General features: G+C 43.8%; 1 protein-coding gene across 1 annotated transcript in view; it reads left to right on the forward strand.

Annotated features, from left to right (window-relative positions):
• Window positions 1-2,247: 2,247 nt before the first annotated feature.
• CFAP91 (cilia and flagella associated protein 91) overlaps window positions 2,248-22,737 on the forward strand; it is a gene marked incomplete at its 3' end in the record, with an annotated part of 34,739 nt that continues 14,249 nt past the window's right edge. The window contains exons 1-8 of the mRNA XM_080919514.1: window positions 2,248-2,327; window positions 3,165-3,221; window positions 3,607-3,788; window positions 6,710-6,887; window positions 10,555-10,712; window positions 12,436-12,618; window positions 13,527-13,669; window positions 22,589-22,705. Of these exons, the coding sequence (XP_080775640.1) occupies window positions 2,263-2,327; window positions 3,165-3,221; window positions 3,607-3,788; window positions 6,710-6,887; window positions 10,555-10,712; window positions 12,436-12,618; window positions 13,527-13,669; window positions 22,589-22,705 (1,083 nt within the window). The 5' untranslated portion in view covers window positions 2,248-2,262. The remainder of the gene's footprint in view (window positions 2,328-3,164; window positions 3,222-3,606; window positions 3,789-6,709; window positions 6,888-10,554; window positions 10,713-12,435; window positions 12,619-13,526; window positions 13,670-22,588; window positions 22,706-22,737) is intronic.

Here is a 22,737-nt window from a genome sequence, read left to right on the forward strand (position 1 = left end):
TGCTCTATCTGCATATACACCTGCAGGCCAGAAGAGGGCATCAGATCCCATTATAGATGATTGCTGGGAATTGAACTCAGGACCTCTGGAAGAGCAGTCAGTGCTCGTAACCTCTGAGCCATCTCTCCAGCTCCATTCTATTTTCAATTTAAAAAAACCATGAAAATGAGAGGGATAAATGAGAGTCACATTCTGTTCCCAGTAAACGTTCTTTATTCCTTATGTCATTTTACTGTGTACAGACCCATTGTTTATTGTGTCAAGTGAGCGAGACCATGCACAGGCAAATATCCAAGCCACCCTGGTTCGGAGCAGACTGGTAAGTCTAATTCATCAACTAACACAACCTAATCAACCCGAATCACCTGGTTGGGCCACTCACTAATCAGATTGACTAATCAGGATTTGGGGACTGTAGGAATTACTGTACTCTGATTACCCGAGCCTAGGCCTGTTCATACATGTGGCTCATTTCAAGGATTAAGTAATAGTGAGGAAAGAGCCCATACAGTGGGCTGGAGAGCTGCTTTAAGGTTAAGGATGCTTGCTGCCCTTGCAGAAGGATGGGAATTAAGTTCCCAAGATCCAGGTCTGGTGACTCACAACCACCTGTAACTGAGTCGTTCATCACTCCTTTTCTGGAGGATTGGATAGCCTTTCCTGACTTCTGTGGGCACCTGGATTCACACACACACACACACACACACACACACACAAAGTCAGTGGAAATTACATATGCACCCATGTTAGAGAATTTAAGTATTGGCAAAGCACATATAGCACCGAGTAACACAGTCCCAGCCCCTGCTATGTCATCGTTGCCATCTTTTCCAGCATTGTCATAGAGACAGTGTGTCCATGTACAAGTAACTCCTCCTCTGCTGCTGCATACGTTGTCCGCACTTTGGAAAAAGCTTACAAGATGATCCATATTAGAACACGTGACCGTACAGTTTTGACCTTTTCCTCTCTGCCTCCCATTCCTCACATCAGAAAAAAGTTCCCAACTTTCGGTCCATGTTCAGTAACCTGTTTCATCATTCGAGATACTCTATGTACTGGAGCAAGTCAGACCCCATCCCCTCGCACGTCGCTCGAGAATGGAGGGGAAAAGAAGCCAAACACAAAGAAGTTCTCCGGCTTCATGCTGCGTATGTACCGGAGGTTCCTGCTCTGAAGCAGTCATGTTCTTAATGAATATGTTCATATCCTAAAGAATTAATTACTCTGCGTGATTTGAAGATTTACAACTGTGATGTAAATCCCTCTTTCCAAAACAGGGATGATTAAGAAGTAATGGCTATGCCTTTGGATCCTTTCCCCCTAGCTGGGCCACCTTGTCTGGCCTCAATGGGAGAGGATGCATTTAGTCCTGATGTGACTTGATGTGCCTGTGTTGTGGGGGAACAACCTTTCCCTGCAGAGATTGGAAGGGAGAAATGGGAGAGAGGGTAAGAAGGTGGGACTGGCGGGGGGAGGGCTGTGAATTAGTCACTATAAAGCAAGTTAATAAACTAATGAAAAAAGAAGTAATGGTTATACATTAATATATATACTTACTATATATATATGTAACATATTGCTATAATACAACATATAATTCATATAGTTATATCATAATATTACATATATAATATTGTTACATATGCATATATTATATATGTTATGCTGTATATTATATATTACATACAATAAATAATACATATTTAACCATTTGGCTAAAAGCCCTCAGAAGAGGATTTTTATGGAGCTTCATGGAATGCATATCTACGTGTTTGTTAAAGGCTAGCTCACCACAAAAGGCAGGGATGGCCCGTCATTTCTTCCGTTCACCTCAGAGATTGCACATGATCTTTTCTGCTGGAACTTCAACTGTGGCGTTTGTTTGTTTTTGTTGTTCTTTTGTTTGTTTTGGAGACTTACAAGTAAAGCACCTTCAAAAACAATTCTACCGAAATCTCGATTATTTAAATGACTTATAAGTCATGGTAAGTTAATAAATGATACTGCGTCCCAGGCAGGGCATAAAATCGCCCTTTGAAACTCCTCTATTTTCATTAAGAGTGGTAATATTTCTATTTGGGATTTTATAATCCTCCTCACTTCCCAGCTCTTACTTTTCCTCCTACAAGATCCAATAATTGTATCTTAAGACATAGGCCAGCTAAGCACTCTCTGTCCCTCCTATAACACACAGAAACATGACACAGGGTCGATGACTCTCTTCCTCTGCTTCATTTTAGAGTGGGTGCTTCTTTTCAGATGCCCAAGGAGAAGTATGAAGATCCGGATGTCTCTGGAAAGAACCGCTATAAGTTCTTTGACAGGTAGAAAGAGCAGTAAATGTTAGAGCCCCGGGAGTGTTGGGAGAGGCCCTTGTGGTGGGGACACTAGTTAAATGTCATATTTTGTTCTTTGTTTAAATGGTACCTGATTTCCACAACAGCCATATCACAGAGGGTGTATGAGGTCCCGTGGCAACAAGGGATGCATAGTTAACAAGAAAACGGAGTTATCTAACGAAGTCAGATATAACATGTATCTAGAAATCATGGTGCAAGGAAATTGCTAAATATGCCAAGTGGACAATACTTGTTGTGAATGATGCTTCAACTCAGTCAAAGGATTTTCTGAATTTTATTTGTGACTCATACTCCCTCGATAATCACATACTCAGGGAAGACTAATCCAAAAGGAGGGGTTCCTTGCCAATATAGGGTTAGAAAATAATTTTGACACCACATCTTCAATAAGCATCCCTTCAAACGTGAATTTGTGTTGTACACTATGACATATAAACATTTCCTAATAGAGGTGTTCTGATACTTTTTTTTAACAGAAAAAAATGTTAACTAAATTCTTAGGCTCTTGGTGGGAGGGGGAGGCTTTAAAGGAAGCCCTGAATTGTTTTAGAAGGTTTTAGGAACTTGAGAAGCTACTAGAGATTAATAAGTATCAGAAGCCCCAGCTGTGCCCTATACTGGTGCACATCTGAAAATTTGCATTTTAAATATGAACGTCTCCAGTGTTCTTGTATACACAAAACTTTGAACAGTCCTTAAAAAAAAGTCTATCCAAACTCACTGATTTTTAGGAGAGAGTAATTGAAATCAGAAGAAAGTTTGCATGAAAACCTCACAAGTGTGCTTTCTCCCCCACACCAGGCCCTTCCTGCCATTTCTTCAACAGATGCCGCTCAATGTTGTTCTATCAACAGACACGTAAGTGACTTTACTTCAAAACCTTCTTAATTCACCATTCACTTCACATGAGCTTCCAGAAGGCAGCTTCCTAGGCCAATACTTTGCAGGCTATGGATTGCTGGCCATAGGCAGGAGCCTTCCTGGTCCCTCTGATGACTTTTTGTATGTCACGGTCTGCGTATTATTCTGCGTATTATTGTTATGTGGAATATTAAAACTCACTGACTTTTCTTACTGGGTTATGGGTAAATTTAAAATTATAAAGACAGAAATAAGCAAAGCATCAGAATTATGTTGCCGAGTTAAGACCCTTTGTTTAACGAGCATGCATGACCGTGTCTGTAGGTTACGGAGTATTTTAAGTGTTCATATTGACTTTCAGCCTTTACTTTTGCCCTTGTAGGCTAGGACCATTTCTTTTTTCTCCCGAGTCTTCCAAGTATGCCATCATCCCAACCAAGTCCACCGTGGGCACGCAGACTGATTACCGGGATGCGGACGTGCAGACAGATCCGTACTCTCCAGAATACATTGTGTGTCAAGACACCATTCCTGAACTCTTGACCCTGGCCAGTCTGACTTGGGGTCAGTAATTCTCACTGAATATTACGGATAGTACTATACACTACTGAGTTTCTGTGAATGACCCATGTTCAGGCAGTTCTGGTTTATACAGTTGTGTGATTACTCACATATTGGAAGCAAGTGTTTGCATTAAAATATTAGGAAGGTGCTAGTCTCTGTCTTTAGAATATACAAGAATGGCAAGTTATTCAACAGCAAGAAAACATTACCTCACTTAAAAATGGGCAATGAACCTGAATAGACATTTCTCAAAAGAAGACATTGGCCAGTCAATGTAATAATAATGATGATGATGATGATGATGATGATAATAATAATAATAATAACAGTAGTAGTAGTAGTAATAATATTTTCTCCAGAATGCAACAGGGAGTTAAAATGAAATGAGTTAGTGTTGTGAGGTAGAAGAAAGAAATATGGGATGCGGTTCAGCCAGCAGCAGCAAAACTATTTTTATTTGTAAACAATGCTCATTTAAAAGCCTAACAAGGGGGTGGGATGATGAACCAGTGCTTAAGAACACTGGCTGATCTTCCAGCGGACCTGGGTTCAACTCCCAGGACCTCCATGGTACCTCATAATCATCTGTACCTTCAATTCCAGGGAACATGGCCTCTCTGGCCTCTGCGGAGTGCCAGACATGCAAGTGGTACAATATCATACATGCAGGCCAAACTCCCATGCACATAAAATTAATCATGACAGTAAAAACAAACAACACAAAACAAACAAAGCTCTGGGCTGGGGAGATGGCTCCGCGGTTAGAGCACTGGCTGTTCTTCCAAAGGTCCTGAGTTCAGATCCCAGCAACCACATGGTGGCTCACCACCACCTGTACTGGGATTCGATGCCCTCTTCTGGTGTGTCTGAAGACAACTACAGTGTACTCGTATGTATAAAATAAGCAAGTAAATACATCTTAAAAAAAAACAAAACAAAACCCTAATAAAGGTCCAGCATGTGCACACCTTTGATCTCAGCACTCCGGAAGTCCTCCATCTCTCTGTGGGCAGGGTCCATGCCCCCACCATGAGGTGGAATAAAGAGGAATTTCAGAACAACACGTGTGTAATAGCTCTTCAGCCTTCAGCTGAGAGCAAGCATAGACTAACACGTGTACCGTGTTATGTATGTCGCTATTTTTCCAGTCAGTACATTTTGTTTTCATATACTTCTTCTCTTTTCTACTTCATATCAGAATCAAATCTGGCTTCCAATTCATGCCTCATTAAGGGGGTTATACCTGGGTACATAGGAACACAAAATATGGAAAAAAAAAGTCATATTCAACTTTTAACCCCTCAGTGTCTTTATTTGTAAAATAGGAACCATTATATTTCCGTGATAGAGATTTGTTGAAGGGAAAATGAATTTGAACAGTTCTTGCTATATTGTAAGTAAGCCATAGACACATGAACCTTAACAGGTTCACAAAATGCCAAGCTTGGGGAAAGTGCTCTAAATTCCTCCTGTGCCAATCTTGGGAGAGGGAGGAGGAGGACAGGACTCAATATGGCCGTTAAAACAATCATTAAGTTTAGTTTTAATTTTTAAATTTCTTAGAAAAGGTGAAAAAGATATTTGATAGATAACACAGCTGTCAAGTATGGCATTTTTGTTTTTAAATACTAAGCAAAACCCTACAGAAATATTATATTGATATATCTGTATATATTTTCATATACAATAGACATGGGATTATTCATTTCTTCTTGTCACCTTTTTATTTTTTTAAAAGCATCTTTTTCTTAGATTTAGAAAATTGTAATTATACACTTGCGTGTATGTGTACATGCATGTGAGTACAGTGCCCATGGAGGCCAGAAGAGGGCGCTGGATCCCTGGCTGTTCACAGGCAGTTGTGAGCTGCCCCGTGTAGGTGCTGGGACCCAAACTCTGGTTCTGCAAGAACAGCAGGCGTGCAGTCTTCGCTGCTGAGCCACCTTCCCGGGCTCCACTCTTTCCTTTAAACTTCCAGGTTTCTTCATACATGAAATGAATTGACAGTCCTTCCACCGAGGGGTGAACAGACATGGAACAAACAGCTCAGAAAATCAAGAGGAAGCTCTTCATATGTGGCAGAAACTTTTTTCGATAGACTTTCGTGTATAATTATTTTTAAAATGAAATAAATTCAAACATTAAACAGGAAACCCACATGACACCTATTTTCCTTAGTAGCTTTCGGTTTTAGGAAGATTATGTACCAAGTTGAAGCTGTCTTTAGATCTGCTAGCCACCACAGCTCCATAAGTATTTAAACTCTTAAAGACCGGGGTGAGGTGTAGTTCTAGATGGTATATTTACTACAGGAGACAAAATGCAAGGATTATCAGCTAATGATTATTCATTGCCTGTTTTTTTTTTTTTTTTTAAATATGTATTTCTTTTTAACTTCCATTCAACAATATATCTCCCGCTTCATTTAGCATTTTTGGGAAATTTTATTTATTTTTATTTCAAGTGTGTGGTGTGTCTTGCCTGCACATATGGCCCTGTGCCACATGCATGCAGTACTCACGGAGCCCAGAAGAGGGCGTCAGGTCCTCTGGAACTGGAGTTAAAGATGGTTTTGAGCTGCTATGTGGGTACTGAAGCTGTGTCCTTTGGAAGATCAGCCACTGAGCCATCTCTCCAGCTTCCTCTCTGCATTTTAAAACTATGGACTTGTCTAGTACAGGACACCCCAAGGTGATTATCCAGTGGTCATTGAACACGTATGCAACTAAAACCTGTGCCTCAGTAAGAGGAGGCAGGAAGGCCACAGATAATGTTGGTTTTGAAGCACCCAGGCTATCTTTCTCTGCAACACCATAGTAAATCCCAACCCTTGAATCTAGAGCATTCAAGGTTAGGAAGAAGGCAGATAAGGGTGGCTTGTGGGTTTGCCCCATGTTTCTGAGCTGTGACATCCCCTGCAGGCCGAGGTCTCCCAGCAGGACAAGCTGAAGTGGAAATGATAGAGCGAGCCCGGGAGAAGCGAGCTTGGGAAGCCACTCTGCCCCCACTGGGCGACAGCTTCCAGACTGAGAAGAGGAGGAAGATGATGAACGCAATGGAGAGGAAGGAGTGGGCCTTCCGAGAAGGGGAGATTGAAAAGTAGGTTCTCTGACTCCTGGACAGCAACGTTCATACTTCATTATTATTGTTTAGTTATTCATTTAGTTTTTCAGGACAGGGTTTCTCTTGTAGCCTTAGCCATCCTGGAACTCCCTCTGTACACCAGGCTGGCCTCAAACTCAGAGATCCACCTGTCGCTCGCTGCCTTCACGTGCTGGGATTAATGGTGTGCACCTCACCTGGCCATTTTATTGTTTTTGTTTGTTTGTTTGTTTGCTTAATCTGGAAGCATTTCCCCCAAATATGTGTGTTTAAAAACAACCCTCCACCTGTGCAGAAACAAAATTGGGCTTCTAGTTCTTTTGGGAGCAGCCCCCCCCCCCAACTCCTGATCTTGTAGAAGAGCTCTGTGAAGTTGACCGTGAAACCAAAGAACCCTGCTCCAGGGGCTTGTCCTGACTGTCAGAGTCCCAGTGATTTCTGTAAAGCATCTTAGAGATCCACCCCTCCACCCCCACCCCACCCCCGCTGCCCCACGTCATTCCCAGAACCACCAGGCCTAGGCAAGACTCTCTGTCTCACAAAACATCCTTATGACAGCCCTCTCATTCCTACCCTCCAAGACTCCCAGGACACTGAGTTTCTAGCCAGAGCTGACGGAGCTCTTCCCACTGGAAAGGCAAACTCTGGACGCTTTATCTGTGAAGCAATGAGCTTGAGCAGCAACGTGCATAAATGACGCATTCATACTAGGTCTCGGAACTTCTCCAGTTCTCCATTTTACCTGGTGGGGGGGGGGGTGAGGACGATGATAGCGGTAGGTGGTGGTGGTAGCCATGGTGATGATAGTGATGAAGATGATGATGATTGTTGTGACGTTGTACTACCTGAGGTTGTTCTCAGATGTGTGTGTGCATTGCGCTTTGAGCACATTTGCCCGAGGTGTTTTTGGTAATGAGGCTGTTGATGTCCAGAACTGGCGAGACATTATTAGGACCAAAGAGTCCTTAGCAAGCGTGCTGGGGAGGCGCTTGCTGAGGCTGGTCTTTGTTCCAGCCTGTGCTGCTTGCTGCACAGTGCAATGCAAGTCCCCCGTGCACAAGAGAAGAACCAAGCGAGGACTCGGTCTGTTGTTGAATTTAAAATGTTTTTTGGTTTTTGTTGTTGTTGTTGTTGTTTGTTCTCCAATTCTTTTTTTTGGTTAAGCCTGAATGATACTACACGCAGATTTGGTAAAAGCTAGCAATCCTCTGGAAAACAGTGTGTGGCAGGGAACTCGGTGTCCTATGTGGTCCATAGACGGCCATTCTTTGGAGAGGAATGTGTCCGGTAAAAGCCCATCGAAGTGTTGAGAATGTTTCTGGGCAGAGTGATCACTTCAGGAGGTGATTTAAACCGGGGCCCGATTTTAATAAACAAGCTTCCAGTTCCTGCCGCGTGTAGGGTCTGTGCTATGAGGTGGGAAAGCCCGGTGAATACCTGACTTAGGAGCCTCAGGGGAGCTGCTCACGGCCTGCTGGGACTGAGGTGAGGAGGGCTGGAGGGTGAGGTAAGAGCCTGCCCCTCTGCCCAGACCAACTCTGGCAAGAAGAGCTCTGCGGTTTGATGGGAAACTTGGGCAGAGCAGGCATCTGAGAATGCCACAGGGAGAGCCGGAAGCCACTCATGTCAGTGGTGATGAGGACAGATACGGATGTGCACACCACGCTCTGAGAACTTTCTAGAAACCCATACCCTGAGCTCACCCACAGCCTATTGAACGAGGAGGTCTGTGGGTGTCAGATAGTCGGCAGTCTGTATCAGAGCAACCCTTCCAGAAAGTCCCATCTTACACCTCAGAGCTCGCGAATTAACTCATGCAGTGCCCGCCACCAACCTTGTGGGAGAAATACGGTTTTCTCCATTTTGCCACGGGAGAAACCGAAGTGAAAGCAACCTGGAGAAGTGACCCCGGCACAACCTCACTCAGCCACTGCCTACTTAAAAGTGGGGTGTGTTCCGAGAAATGTGTTGCTAGGCGAGTCCACCCCTGGGTGAACCTGAGTGGCCCTTCGATGCCACTGAGGACGTGGTAAACATGGGTGTACGAGGTTGCCACCAGCATAACACCGCAGTGGATTCTTAGGACAAACTTTAAAGGTAACACGATAAGATAATTAGAAAAGTCTGGGGCGGGGTGGGGGGGTGCTTAGGCCTGTAAGTCAGCATTTAGGAGGCTAAGGCAGAAGGATCAGGAGTTCAAGGCCACCCATTGACTGCATATTAAGTTTGAGGTCATCCTGGGCTACATGAGGCCCTGTCTATTAATTAATCAATTATTAAATTAACAATAAACAAGCAACATAAACCTGTCAGCCTGCATAGTGGATTGTCACCATTTCCAAGTGTGTTCTACATTATTATATTTGCGGCGCTGTCACATGGCTGGCTGCCCAGTATGTCTGTTTATAACAGAATCACCATAAATGGCTACATCATCAAGAGGCCGTGTGAATTGTTCAATGTTACAATGTTAAGGGACCACCATGGTGGGTAAGGTTCACTGTTGGCCCCAGTTCACTGTGTAGCATGTGACTCTAGCCTTCGCTCGAGCGGGGGAGGGGAGCTGCTGTGGTGTGGCTTAAGATCTACTTCCCCCAGAAACATTTATCACCTAACACCCCCCCCCCCACTGTTTGCACTTACTGAAGGCCTGAAACACACCTGTCCTGTCTCTGGTCCCCCTACTCTTGTCCCCAGCTTCCACTCGGTCTTTTCTGAGACAGAATTTCTCTGTGTAGTCTAGGCTGGCTTTGAGCTTGTGCTTTTGTGCGTACAGCGGGCTTCCCAAGGCCTTTAGAACCTCGTCTCCCCGGCTGAGGCTGCACCTCCGGTTCTCCCGGGAACAAACCCCATTCCTGTCCTCCTCCTTGTCCCTCCTGTCTTCCTCCTTGGCCTGGAACCGATCTTGTGTTGCAGGGTTGGCTTGTGAGCCATTGTTTTCTGCCTGGCATACAGCGGGCACCTCATAAACACCCGACAGCCGAGTACGAAAGTTAATGAGTGGATTTCTAAGTGGGAGTGGGACGTGTTCAGAGCTCTGTTGGGACAAGGAAAGGCTTGGCAGTTTCATGGAGCTGAGACTGAAAAGAGGGGGACTCTTAGCTGGGAGGGAAAGGCTGGGAGACAGCCAGAGACTGGATACAGGAAGCTTCTAGAGGAGGAAAAGATTCCCAGAGGGAAGGTGGGAGGCAGGGATAGACTAGAAGGAGCAAGATGTGTTGTTTGTTTTGTTTTGGTTCCGAAGTAGCTGGGTCACAGCCGGGGCGTGGCTGGATATATAAGCAAGGCTGCGCTGGGGGGGGGGGGGGGGGCGCATGAGCACAGATTTATGAAGGAAAGGGACGCTTAGGGCCAGCCCCATTAACAAATCCCTCGCTCTCCAGGGTGAGCTGCTCAAAGAGCCCATCTCCTCTTACCCTATCTGCCAGCTCTCTGGTCTGCGCTTCGGCTTCTGGGCTGTGCGCATGCGCGCCCACCCACGCCCCTGTACAGAGATCTGCGGCTGGAGTGGTAGTCTGCCCCTCTGTCTCAACTCGCTTGTCGCATCTTTGCCACAGTGGTCTTTTTAAAGCACATGAATACGATGCTCACAGGAAGGGCCTGAGCTGGCTCTCAAACAGAGCTTCCAGCCTGAGAGAGTAATACGCTGTAATCTACCCCCAAGACTGCAGGAACTGCGCCTGGAGGTCTTGAAACAGTTGCTCAGGAGGCGTGAGGACAACCAGAATGAGCTGGACCTGAGGCACCTGAACGAACAGTGGTGTAAACTGCAGGAGAGGAAGGAGGCCAAACTGGCGCAGATCCACCACAGACATGTATCAAGTAATTCGTGGCACGAGCCGGCCAGGGAGGGACAGGGCTTTGGGGCTCTGACCAAGCCTCACTAAACTGGGATGAAATTCTTTGGCTGGCGTATTGAACAGGAAAGGGAGAGGAGTTCTATTTGAAGGGTGGACGTTGGAGGAAAATTGCTAAGAAAGTCAAGGGACCATGTTCTAACAGATAGCCAAGCTGCTACTCTATCGGAGTTGGTGTTAGGTCGCTTACATTCATAACCCAAGACTGTTTAAAAAGCTCATTGATTAATTTTGTTCTTAATCCCTGCCCCCAGAGATGTCATTTTTTTTCTAATTGCTTCTCTCCAAGAAAATTTTAATGCCACAGATGTATTTATGTTTATATATCCTATAATTACACATTCTCATTGTCTGCATTAAAAGTGAGAAATACTTTAGTATAATACTTTATTTTTTACATTAGAGGCTGAAGAGATGGCCCAGTGACAGCCTATGCTGTGCACACATGAAGATCTGAGTTCAAATCCCCAGAGCACCACCCGGGTGTGGCCATGTTGCCTGTCTCCCAGCACAGTGTAGGAAGGAGAGGAAGATTCCCCGGGCTGGCTGGCCAGTGTGACTGATTAAGGGCTTAAAGCAAAGAGTGATAGACCAGGACAAGCAGTGTCCTTCTCTGGCCTCCGCACACGCTAGCACAGGGGGACAGCTCTCCACACACGTGTTCCTCCACACACGTGAACACACACACAGAGCTAAACTAAAAATCTAAGCTAAGATTTTTTATGAAAGAGCTTAAATTGTTAGCACACATTTAATTTTTGTAGTTTTTCTTACTGAAAAGCTTTTTAAATTTTACCTATAAAAATTGTATTACTGGGGCCATTGTTCATTGGATAAATGCATTGAATTCCTGGGACCCACACAGTGCAAAGTGAGAGCCAACTCCTGAAAGTTGTTCTCAACCTTCACTCGTGTGCCATGGCACTTGACAGCCCCCCTCCATGCACGAATGTACACGCAGTGTGCACGTGCACATTCATACACACACACTTAAAAGAGAATGTAAATAATTTTTTAAACATTGCATGACCTTTAAAGAGTGCTGAGCCTGGTAAGTTGCCACACCCCAGTGGAAGGTCACATACCCAAGAATTTATGGACAACACAAGTGGGCATTGTGGGTAAAAAACAAACAAGCAAAACAAGGACACTTGTGTGGGTAGGGAAATGGAGGGTTGAGGAGGGGTGAATAGAATCAAACCATGCTATACTAAATTCTCTAAGACCTAATTAAGAAAAAGAAAGAAAGAAACCTTTCCAGTTGTCTCAAATTCATGAAAAAAAATAAGAATTATATTAACAGTGCGCTCAAATTAGCGGCTGATATGTCCTCTTAACAAGTCAATCACATCTGCTTCTTTGTAAAAACATTAAAATGTTTTTTTCAGAAAAAGTAAAATCAATTCAAAAATTAAAGTCTTACTTAAATTTTTTTAGTGAACTCAGCCTTTAATTTTTTTTGAAAATCTAACTAGCTTGCTGTTGGCTATGTATTTATTTAGATGTCGCTGACATTTTTTTCCCCCTCTTCGGTATACAACGTAGCTAGTGGATTTGATGGAAGAGCCGTTCCTAGTGCTGCCCTCTAGCGGTGGTGCGCCCTCATAACAGCCAGCTCAGTATCTTCCTGCTGAGTCAAAGCCTGGTGCGTTTGTAATTCAGAGCCATGACAGAGCTTTCTGTTTCAGACATGAGAAAACTCGTGGGGAAGGGGAAGAATATAGAAGGGAAGCTGCAGCGGCGGGACATCATCAGGGAGTATTCCAACTTTGCATCTCAGGTCTATGGACCTTTGTCTCGCCTTGGCCGTTTCCCAGACAACAACTCAGAGGACTTTGTCGTCAGAAACCACTATCTCAACACCTATGAAGGTAAAAAAAAAATGCTGTTAGACGTTTAGTAGAAGATATCTGCCTTAAGTGCATTGACAGTAAGCAATGCAATATTTGAAAAAGCATTAATGAGCACAATTCCTACCTTGTCAGTACAGGACGGGTTTATAAAGTAATAAAAACACAGACTCAAAGAAAAGAACACCTGTAGAATAATATAACAGCGTAAATTCAGTTAGCTACTAAAATATGCATGTAAACATGGTAGCTAGGTGCAGTGGCAAATGTCTGTAATTTCAATGTCTCCTCGGGCTGGAGACAGGCAGATTGCCAGAGTCCAGCAGTTTAGGGCTAGCCTGAGCAATTTAGAGGACTCCTACCTAAAAACAAACTCCAGCAGCCAAGTTGTGAAATAAATTTTCATTTGGAAACAAAAACCTCTACACCAGGTTTACAAAACAAACAAGACATTTATAATGGAATCACAGACATTTAAAACCCTGAAGTCAGAGTCACCAGGTGGCCAACTTATGGAGAGACCTGTGCCTCTTATGAAGCCCAAAAGGCTAGTTTACATTTTTTAAAATAAAAGTTCAGCTCACAAGCTGAAGCACCATCTGACCAAGACTGCGAGTTAGAGCCTAGGCCGACATCTCTAGAGAAAAAAATATCATAAATTGATGAGCATCCACTTCAAAATGGGGGAGCCATCTGTCACAAGGCTGTAGCTTTGCTGCTGTTATACTTCCTGGAGGGCACATTGTTATTTTAGAACAGTTTTTCGCTGTGTGACCCAGGTCACTGAGAACAGATGCTAACCCCCACACAATCTGCACTTTAGAAATGTCCATCCTCTCAAGAGGTGGCGCCTGCCAGCAGCTCACAGTGCGCACTCAGCACGTTCACTGTGAGCGCTGGACACTGAAAGCATGTTCCTCCCCTCACAGGGTTAGTAGAACTTGAGTCGAGCCTCCCTGATTTCGTGACACAGCCAAGGATCAAAGCCCCAAAGCCCAAAATCATTACCACCAAGGCCGGCTTTCTGAAGAGGACAGCCAGGGCGGACTATGAGTTGGCAGAGGTTCACAAGGTACAGTCGGGCTTCCATTCCAACCTCTATTGAGGAATGCTACACCCTGAACCACAAGTCGTCGAAGGCAACAGTGACTGTGTACCTGAAACACAGCGTACATCCTCTCTCCTCTCTAGGTTTTCTCTCTCAGAGGTTCCCCACACTGTTCAGAACTGATGTGTAGTCTGCCTTCCTTTCAGACTACCAGCAAGACCTTCTAGAGGTTACTTCTCCCTACACAGAAGTTCCTACTTCCTGAAAGTGCTTCCTCCTTTGGCTTTGCATGGTGTATGGCCTTCAGCAAATTCTGCTCTTGGGAATTACTTGGCGTTACGAGTTGTAACAGGCTCCCCTTTCTTCCTTGTATGTTTGCTGTGAGGGCACCAAGAGGGAGAGGCGATGTGACTTGCTCCCTTTTCATCTAGTTTAAAAGCTAAGCAAGAAAGTTGGATGGCCATCAAATGTCAGCATCAGAATCCCAGGGCAGGCTTGTCAAAATGTGCCGCTAGGCTCCACCCCCAGTGTCAGTTCAAGATGCGGGGCAGTTTTCACAAGTCTCTAGGTGATACTGTTGCTGTAGGGCCCAGGAGCCAGGCTTTGGAACCCCTGGTTTATGACATCCTCCAGTCCACAGATATTGCTTGCCCCAGGGGTATCTGTAACACATCAGAATGTATGGGAATCCCAATGCCACGTGAAAAATATAGGTCTGCAAGGCCTGGAGAGATGGCTCGGTCTGTAAAGCCCTTTCTGAGCAAGCGTGAGCTAAGGATGAGGACCTAAATCCAAACCCCAGCACCCAGGTAAGAAAGCGGGGTGTGGTGGCGCATATATCCCAGCATTGGACAGACAGAAGTAGCATCCCTGGTCTCACTGGCAAATCAGCCTGGCGTAATTATCAAGCCCCAGGTCTCAGTGAGAGATCATGAAAAAAAACAAGGTGGCTGTGTCCAGAGGAACCACATGTAAGTTTGACCTCTGGTTTACAGACACACACACACACACACACACACACACACACACCTGAGCATGCACATAAACCTACACGTAAGCACACGTAAACATGTGGGCCCAGAAACATGCGCTTTGAAAACCCTTTAAACTTTGACAAGGACCACACATATCTTTTGTCCACTACTTCGTCCCAACCTGTGTTTGCCTCTCCTTGAATGCTGTGCTCATTTTCTGTAAGATATTTTTTGCCTGTACTTTGTATTGTATTATAGAAACTTACTTTTGCTCCCAGTTTGCTAAGAGCTTTGGACCGCATGCTCCTGTTACCTTCTCTAGTGCTCAGCTGTGTTTATCAGAGCGAATGTCTTGTGAAGACCAGTCTACCCTGCGTTGGTCAAGATGCATCGTTCATTTTAAGTCATTGTAAGACCTGGTTTTCTAACCTGTCACTTCTCTGCTCACGGGCGAGATAACAGCTCATGGCTCTCTTATTTTTCCTTCTATTTGTTCCACTTGTGGGATTGGCACCAGGCTTGGGCAGTGTCCTGAATGACCTTGAAGCATCCCTTCTTCCTTCTGGGAAGAGTTTTTAACAAGACTGAGATGATCTCAGTGTGGAAAGATTCACAAAGCCATTTGGGACTGGTGTCTTCGTGGGAAACAATTTCACCTGCACTTCAATTTTTTACAGCATAGGGAGCTACTTTGTGTTTGTTTGGGTAAATTATGTCGTTTAAAATCTCATTGTATCTGTTCCGTATTTTGACATGGTCACCAATTGTATTTTTTTTTTTATATTTTGCTTTATATATAACCATGACCACTTTTTTGTCATTTCTAACATGATCTTAACTCTTTTCCCTGAATCTCTCTTACTGAGAGTTGCTCATTTTCTTGGAACTGTTCTTCTAAACAATGGATTCTCAGGTTTAGGTATATATCCACACTACTTTCTTCTCTTGTAGTTATGATACATCTCTTTCTCTTTGAATTGTTCTGTGATTATATTTTTAAGCTTGGAAAATTAAACGCATATATTATCAATTTTAAACATTAATCAGCTTTATATAAGTATTCTAAACTAAGCATTTCCTTCAAAACACTGGTTTCTGCTGTCTAACTTGTTTTGATATGTGATGTTTGCCATTCTTAGTCTCTATACTTCCAATTCTGAAAGTATTCAATGTGGTTGAATGGGTATTTAATACGTCATAAAATTTCCAAATTCATAGGAATTTTAACTCAATTTCTGGTAAGCTTAAGGGCACAGTGGTTAGAGGCCAGAGTTACTTTGATACCAACCTTTGAAGTTGGTGAGGCTTTGGGGTTGGAGATGAGAATCGGGGTATATCATACCCAGCCTGTTTAAGGCCCGGCTTTAATCCCTCAACCGTACTGAGAGGTTGATTTCTTTGAGTTGGGTCACTCATGGCCCATGTAGGTCTTGAATAGCTGTGTGGCTGAGGAAGGCCATGAACTAACTCCTTACCCTCCTGCCTCCACTTCCTACATTCAGGGATGACAGGTGTGTGACAGCACGCTTGGCACAGTTTTATTTTTATTGCTTTAGAAATGTTCTTTTGATCAATGAAAAGGAAAAGAAAACAACACCTCCCCTCCCCCAAAAAATATCGGGCCAAGAAGATGGTTCAGCAGATAAAGGTGATTGCTGATGAATCCTGGCAACCTGAGTTCAATCCTCACAAAGGCAGAGGGAGAAAAGTGATTCCACAAAGTAGTCCTCTGACCTCCACAAGTGTCCCATGGCGGTGGGGGGGGGGTGCCCATGTGCATGTGCATACACATACACAGGCACGCATGCACACACGCGCGCTCGCGCACACACACACACACACACACACACACACACACACGCATGCACAATGACAACCAATATTTTAAAATTAAGAACAAAAGATTTCATTTTACCTTTGTTTATTCTGTCACTGTCGCTCTCCGTGTCTTTACAGACGAGTTCATCTCTGACCCCTATTGGTTTTCTTCTGCCTTAAAAATTTGATCGTTTTCAGCTTGGTCTGCTGGCAGTGAGCTTGCAGGCTTTGTGTCCAGTCTTCCACCTTTGCTTTCAGTTGGGGGAGGGAGGTAAAACTTCACATACAATAAAACCCACCCTTTAAAGTGTACAACCCAGTGGCTGTTAGCATGTCCACAGGCGTGTGTCTGTGTTCACTGTCTAATCCCATCCCCCCACCCCCCGAAATCACAAACCCACACCTCTTATGTTCTCTCTCTCTCTCTCCCTCCCTCCCTCCCTCCCTCCCTCCCTCTCTCTCAACCCCGCCAATCCCTGCTCTACTTTCTCTTTATGGATTTGTTTGTTCTGAACAAACCACACTGCACGAATGGAATCGTTCACTGAATAGCATCCTGTGACTCGCTCCCTTTATCCACACATTGTTCCTGAGACCACCCCCCCCCCCCATGCTCTAGCACAGCCACAGGCCTTCCCTCTTTTTATGACTACATAATACTCCATTGTGTGGATGGACCACATTCTACTCACTTCAGTTATCTCTACTACTGTCGCTGTGACCTTCTGTGCTCTGGTCTTGGACAGACATGGTTGTGGTTCTTCTGTCACTTCAGTTATCTCTACTACTGTCGCTGTGACCTGTGCTCTAGTCTTGGACAGACATGGTTGTGGTTCTTCTGAAGGTTTATGGAGTACAATGCTAGGCCACACAGCAACGGTTTTACATTCTGATGAGCTGCCAGGATGTGGCCAAAGTGACTACAGCATTTCTATCTCAGTGTCAGTGTGTGTGTGTTTCAGTTTCTGCACACCCCTTCGTCTTCTATGGTCTTTTCTCTCCGAGCCATTTCAGCATAAGTGAGGTGGTGTCCTCATGTGGTTTTGATTGACATTTCCCAGGAGCTTAATGACATTAAGGATTGTTTAAAAGGACCCGTTGGTAGCTTATATATATTCTGAAAGACATGTCTATTTAAATATTTTGTCCATTTTAAAAACCAGTTTTCCTTTTGTTAGTGAATTTAAAACATTATTCTAGAGACTAGACCTTTATCACTTTCAAACTGTGTTGGTTGTCTTTTAACTTTCCTGACACTGTTCTTCAAAGCACAAGGGTTATTTATTTTAGTCCTCTCCTTAAAAATATCTATCTTTGTGTGCATGTGTATGCATGCCTCTGTGTGTGTGCCTGTGTGTGTATATGTGATGTAGGTGCACAAGGAGGCCAGAAGAGGGTGGTTGTGAGCTGCCAAATGTGGGTGCTGGGAACCCAACTCATAGTCTTAACCCTCAGCCCTGCCTCCAGTCTGAATCTCCTCACCCTATACAGAACTTCACCCTGGGTTTTTTCTCTCCCAATACTTCAACATCTTATTGTAATTTCTAACTGGAAATCTGTTGTGCTCATTTCTGTGTAGGAAAGATGATGTTTCCCATGTCCTTTAGTATCTTTCAAAATATTCTCTGGGGATTTCTTTAAGGAGTATACATCTTTACTTTTGTCTTTACTTGAGGTGTTTATCTTGTTTGCTGTATGACACGTTTCCTAGATACTGAATGGTGTTTTTAGAATGATTTTGGTAAGTTTCAGCCATCACTGATTGAAGTATTTCTTGTTATCCCCTCCTTTCTCTTCTTCCCTCCTTCCCCTCTCCTCCCATCTTTTCCTATCTCCTCTCCTGTCCTCTTCTCTTTCTTCTCCTGCTCTCCTCTCCTCCCTCCTCTCCCTCCTTTCCCTCTTCTCCTCTCCCTCCTCTCCTCTTTCCTCTCCCCCTCTCCTCTTTCCTCTCCCCCCTCTCCTCTCCCTCCTCCCCTCTTTCCTCTCCCTCCTCTCCCTCCCCTCCTCTCCTTCCTTTCCCTCCTCTCTCTCCTTTCCTCTCCTTTTTCTTCCTCCCCATCCTTTTTTGTTGCCTTTTTTTCACACAGGGTTCCAATGTAGCCCAGGCTAGCCTTAAACTCTCTATGTAGCTGAGGACGAGTTTGAACTTCTGATTTTCCAGTCTCTGCCTCCTGTGAGCTAGGATCACAGACACAAACTACCGTGCTGGTTTTATGAGGTGCTGGAATTGAAGCCAGAGCTTCACACAAGCCTCTGTCAAGGACTGCCCTGCACTCTCAGTCTTCTCCTGTGGTCTGCTATTCCAGCTCCTTGTGTGCTGTGCCTTTTGCTAGTCTCTACAATTCCTGGGAGTTCTATTCTGTTCCTGGTTGTTCACCCTGGGAAGCTGTTATTGACCATTTTCAAATTACTTGCTTCTTGCCTTGGCTATGTTAAATCTGTTCTGAGCCTGTTGAAGGCATTTTCTGTCTCTGTTTCAGCACTTTGATTTCTAACTATGCACTGTGGTTCTGTTTGGGCGTTTTCATCTCTCTTTGCATTACTTCTCAAACCTGTCTACTTTCCTCTCCCCATTCGTTCCTTTATCATATTAATCAGAGACATTTTAAAATCTTTGATAATTCCAACATGCACACGCTTAGGTCTTGTTGGTTTGACCATTTAGATAGATTGCGTTTTTGTCTTGCCTTTTTAGTATACTTTCTAGCATATAGCTTAAAATTGACAGGCTGAATTTGGCATCAGATAACAGCTGAGATAAACTGGCTATGTGGTAGCATTCTGTTAGTCTTGCTGGGAGCTGGACCAGATCTGATGTATGACGTATCTGTAGGTATTGATGGTGTTGCTCGGTTTTGGTGTCCTTGTTTCTGTTTCTCCTCTTGGGTTTGGAGTGAGATTCATTTACATGGACTCTCCTGGTTTGAAATGCTGGGCTGAAGATACTCATGAGTACCAGGTTTTCAGACAAACATCTATTTCTCCAAGTATATACTATTTTGGGAATCCAGGCCTGTCTGAGGTGATGAACTGTCTTCTAAAGGTGTTTTATGAAACCATGGAGGAAAAATACCCAGAATGGCCTGAAGCAGTCAACACACAGTATAATATTTTCAGGTTGTTCTTGGTAAGAAATTTTGCTGGAAAAACACATTTTTGATGGACAGGTGAGTTAGCTCAGCAAGTAAAGGAACTTTCTACCCGAACTGACCTATTTGAGTTTAGTCTCCAAGACCCATAGGGTGAAGAGAGAGCCAACTTCTAAGAGTTGTCGTTTATCTGCACATACACATGTGTGTTCAAGTGATCATGTACACACACACACACACACACACTCAAACACATACACTAACACTAAAACATTTTTTTTTTAATGTATCCACAGTAAGACAAAGTATCACTGTGTAACTTAGGCTAGCTTGGAATTCATGACTCCCCATTTTGGCCTCCCAACTACTGAGATTACAGGAGTGAGCCACCATGCCCAGTTTCATTGGATTTTCAAAAAATAAAATTTTTTGTGGTGTGTGTGTGTATGTGTGTGTGTGTGTGTGTGTATGTATGTATGTATGTATACACACATGTGTGGGCCAGAGGTAGATGTTGGGTGTCTTCCTCAATTGCTCACTCACCACCTTATTGTGTTTTGAGAGACTGTCCCTCACTGAACCTGTAAATTGCTGATTTATGTGGCTGCCAGCAGGGACCCTCTACCTTCTTAGGATTAGGGTTTCAAGTGTAGACTGCTTCATGTGGCTTCTTAAGTAGATTCTTTGACATCTGACTCAGGTCCTCATACTTGTTTGGGCAGCGCCTCACTGACGAAGCCACTAACTAACCCCCCATAAGACATCTCTTAAAAAGTTTTTCTTTTTGATTCTGGGGGTTGAACTCATGCCACCAAGTATACCAGACCGACATCTATCATTGAGCTACAGTCCCAGCCCTAAACTTCCTCTCATAAGTTATGAATATGTAAAATATTCTGCTCTTGCTTGTTAATAATTTAATGTCTTGGTATCTATCCATATCAATATTACCAGAACAGCTCTCTTACTGTTTTTTACACTTTAATGATGAATTGCTGTATTGCCCCCACCTTAGACGATATTTAGGTTGTTTATGAATTATTAGCATTGAACTCAGTGTTTCAGCGACTCATGTCCACACCATCTGGTATATGGGTGAACACATATGATGTTCCCGGATGCAGAATTGCTGGACCACAACGTCACAACATGTGCACATCTATCATTTTGATGGATAGTGCCAAATTTTCTTACATAAATGATATACCTGTTTCAGCGGTACATTCATACTCCTGTTTTCCCATGGTTTCTCGTGGTGTGGGCCAGAGCTCTGCTCTCTGAGGTCCCCGGCGTAGTAACACCTGCCCACTGCTGTGTCTTCACTGCCCCAGCCCTGGCTGCCCAGAGCTGGCAGCAGTCCCTGCCAGTTTGGTTTTGGATGAGCTCAGAGGCTCTGTTACCACCACAGTTAGGAGATGCTAAATTTCAGCTAGACTTCGTCCGCTTTTAACAGCTTCATCTGTTAGTGCTCTGCTTTTCTTTAAGCGCCACTTGTCTATGTTTTTATGAAAAAAATATAATGTAGAAATCCTTTTTATGACAAAAATTAACCAAGACATAGGCGTTAAGTCACAAACACAAGAACTCTCGGTGCTTTTAAATCGAAAGGATTTCCCTGATGCTAAGACTGAATTGCTGAAATAAACCTCATGTATAATTTTGATGGGGCTTTGGGAGATATAAAGGGGGGACCTTTAAAAATACAGAACCACACAGACCCTGTCACCAGGAAAGAGTTAATTGATATTTTTTAATTCACATACTTCCAGGCAAAAGGAAAGGCCCCTCTCCACTGAGAGACAATGCTAACGTCCTCCAGCTCCCCTGCAGCATCAAAACATACCAAACATTTATTTGCCTGCTCTCTACACAGGAGAATCTTCTATTTTTGATATTTATTCAAAACAGTCAATTAGTGATGCGTGGAAGCAGGTGCTTGGACTTATGCATATGTGCACACAGAACAGAACCCTTCAAAATAAATTTTAAAAAATCCCAGAGATCTTTGATGGAAATGATACAACAGGTAGGGGCTGAAAAGATGATTCAGCAATTAAGAGAGCTTAGTGCTCTTGCGAAGGACCCAGGCTTGGTTTGCTGAGTGAGGACAAGGGTTCAGTTCCCAGCACCTATATGGTGCTCACAACCACCTGTAATTCCAGTTCCAGGTGATCTGACTCCCCTTCTGAACTCTGAAGGCTTCTGCACACACATAGTCCATACATGTACACTCAGGCACGCACACACACATACACACAGCATAACATCAACTAATATATATTTGAAATCAGATGCCGTGTTTATTTAGTGTTGTAGTAATTATTAAAAAATAAAAAAAATGTTCATCTCTCTATCCACCCCGAGGCCATCACCACGGCCCAACTTGTCCGTGCAGCTCCCTTCCCTGGCGGTTTTTCACCACCTGTTCTCTGACTCTGTCCCAGGATGTTTCTCTACCCCCAAATCACGCATAAATACAACTCTACAGCCTGATAGCTTTTCATACAGGTTTATATATTCAACTCTCAATCCACAAACTCTCTACACAACAAAATCACATCAAATAGACAAAGATACAAACTGCCCTTCTATATGAGATACTAGACCTATAAAATCCTTAATGTTCATAGCTATTTAACGCCAATTAATATCACCAGGGTCTAACTGGTCCTTGGGAAACTCTATGTTGCCCTCTGACCTCTGACCTCCTCAGCCCTCTCTGCCCTCTCCACCTCCCTTGCCCCACCCAGTCACTGGCTTTCCTATATTTTACTAATTAAAATAAGAAGGTTCAGTTGGAGTTGCATGACTAGGCAGCTCTTCTTGGGGAAGTGGAATTAACATTAAAATACAAATAGCTTCAGGACAATCTACAATTTAGTGGTTAATGTATTCCCAGGAGTGTGAGGGTACACTGTGGGAGCACACACACCCCAGCCAGAAGCGGCTTGGCTAACCTTGAATATCGGCTTAGAGATGCTGATACTCAGACACACAGTCTAGATCTGGCACTGGAGGAGTCTGGGAGAACAAGAGATGATATCAGTTGGTATTTATTTCAGGCGCTGTTGGATAAGAAGAATAAAGGTCTAGAAGAAATAAAATCTCTGCGATTCCTGCAAAAAAATCCCATCTCTCAGGCTCGGCTTCCAACCCCCACCTTGGAAATGGCTTCCTATGTAAGTTTGAGCTTTTATTTAAAGCACCAAAT

This window comes from Micromys minutus (assembly GCF_963924665.1).
Source record: "Micromys minutus genome assembly, chromosome: 7".
Lineage (NCBI taxonomy): Eukaryota > Metazoa > Chordata > Mammalia > Rodentia > Muridae > Micromys > Micromys minutus.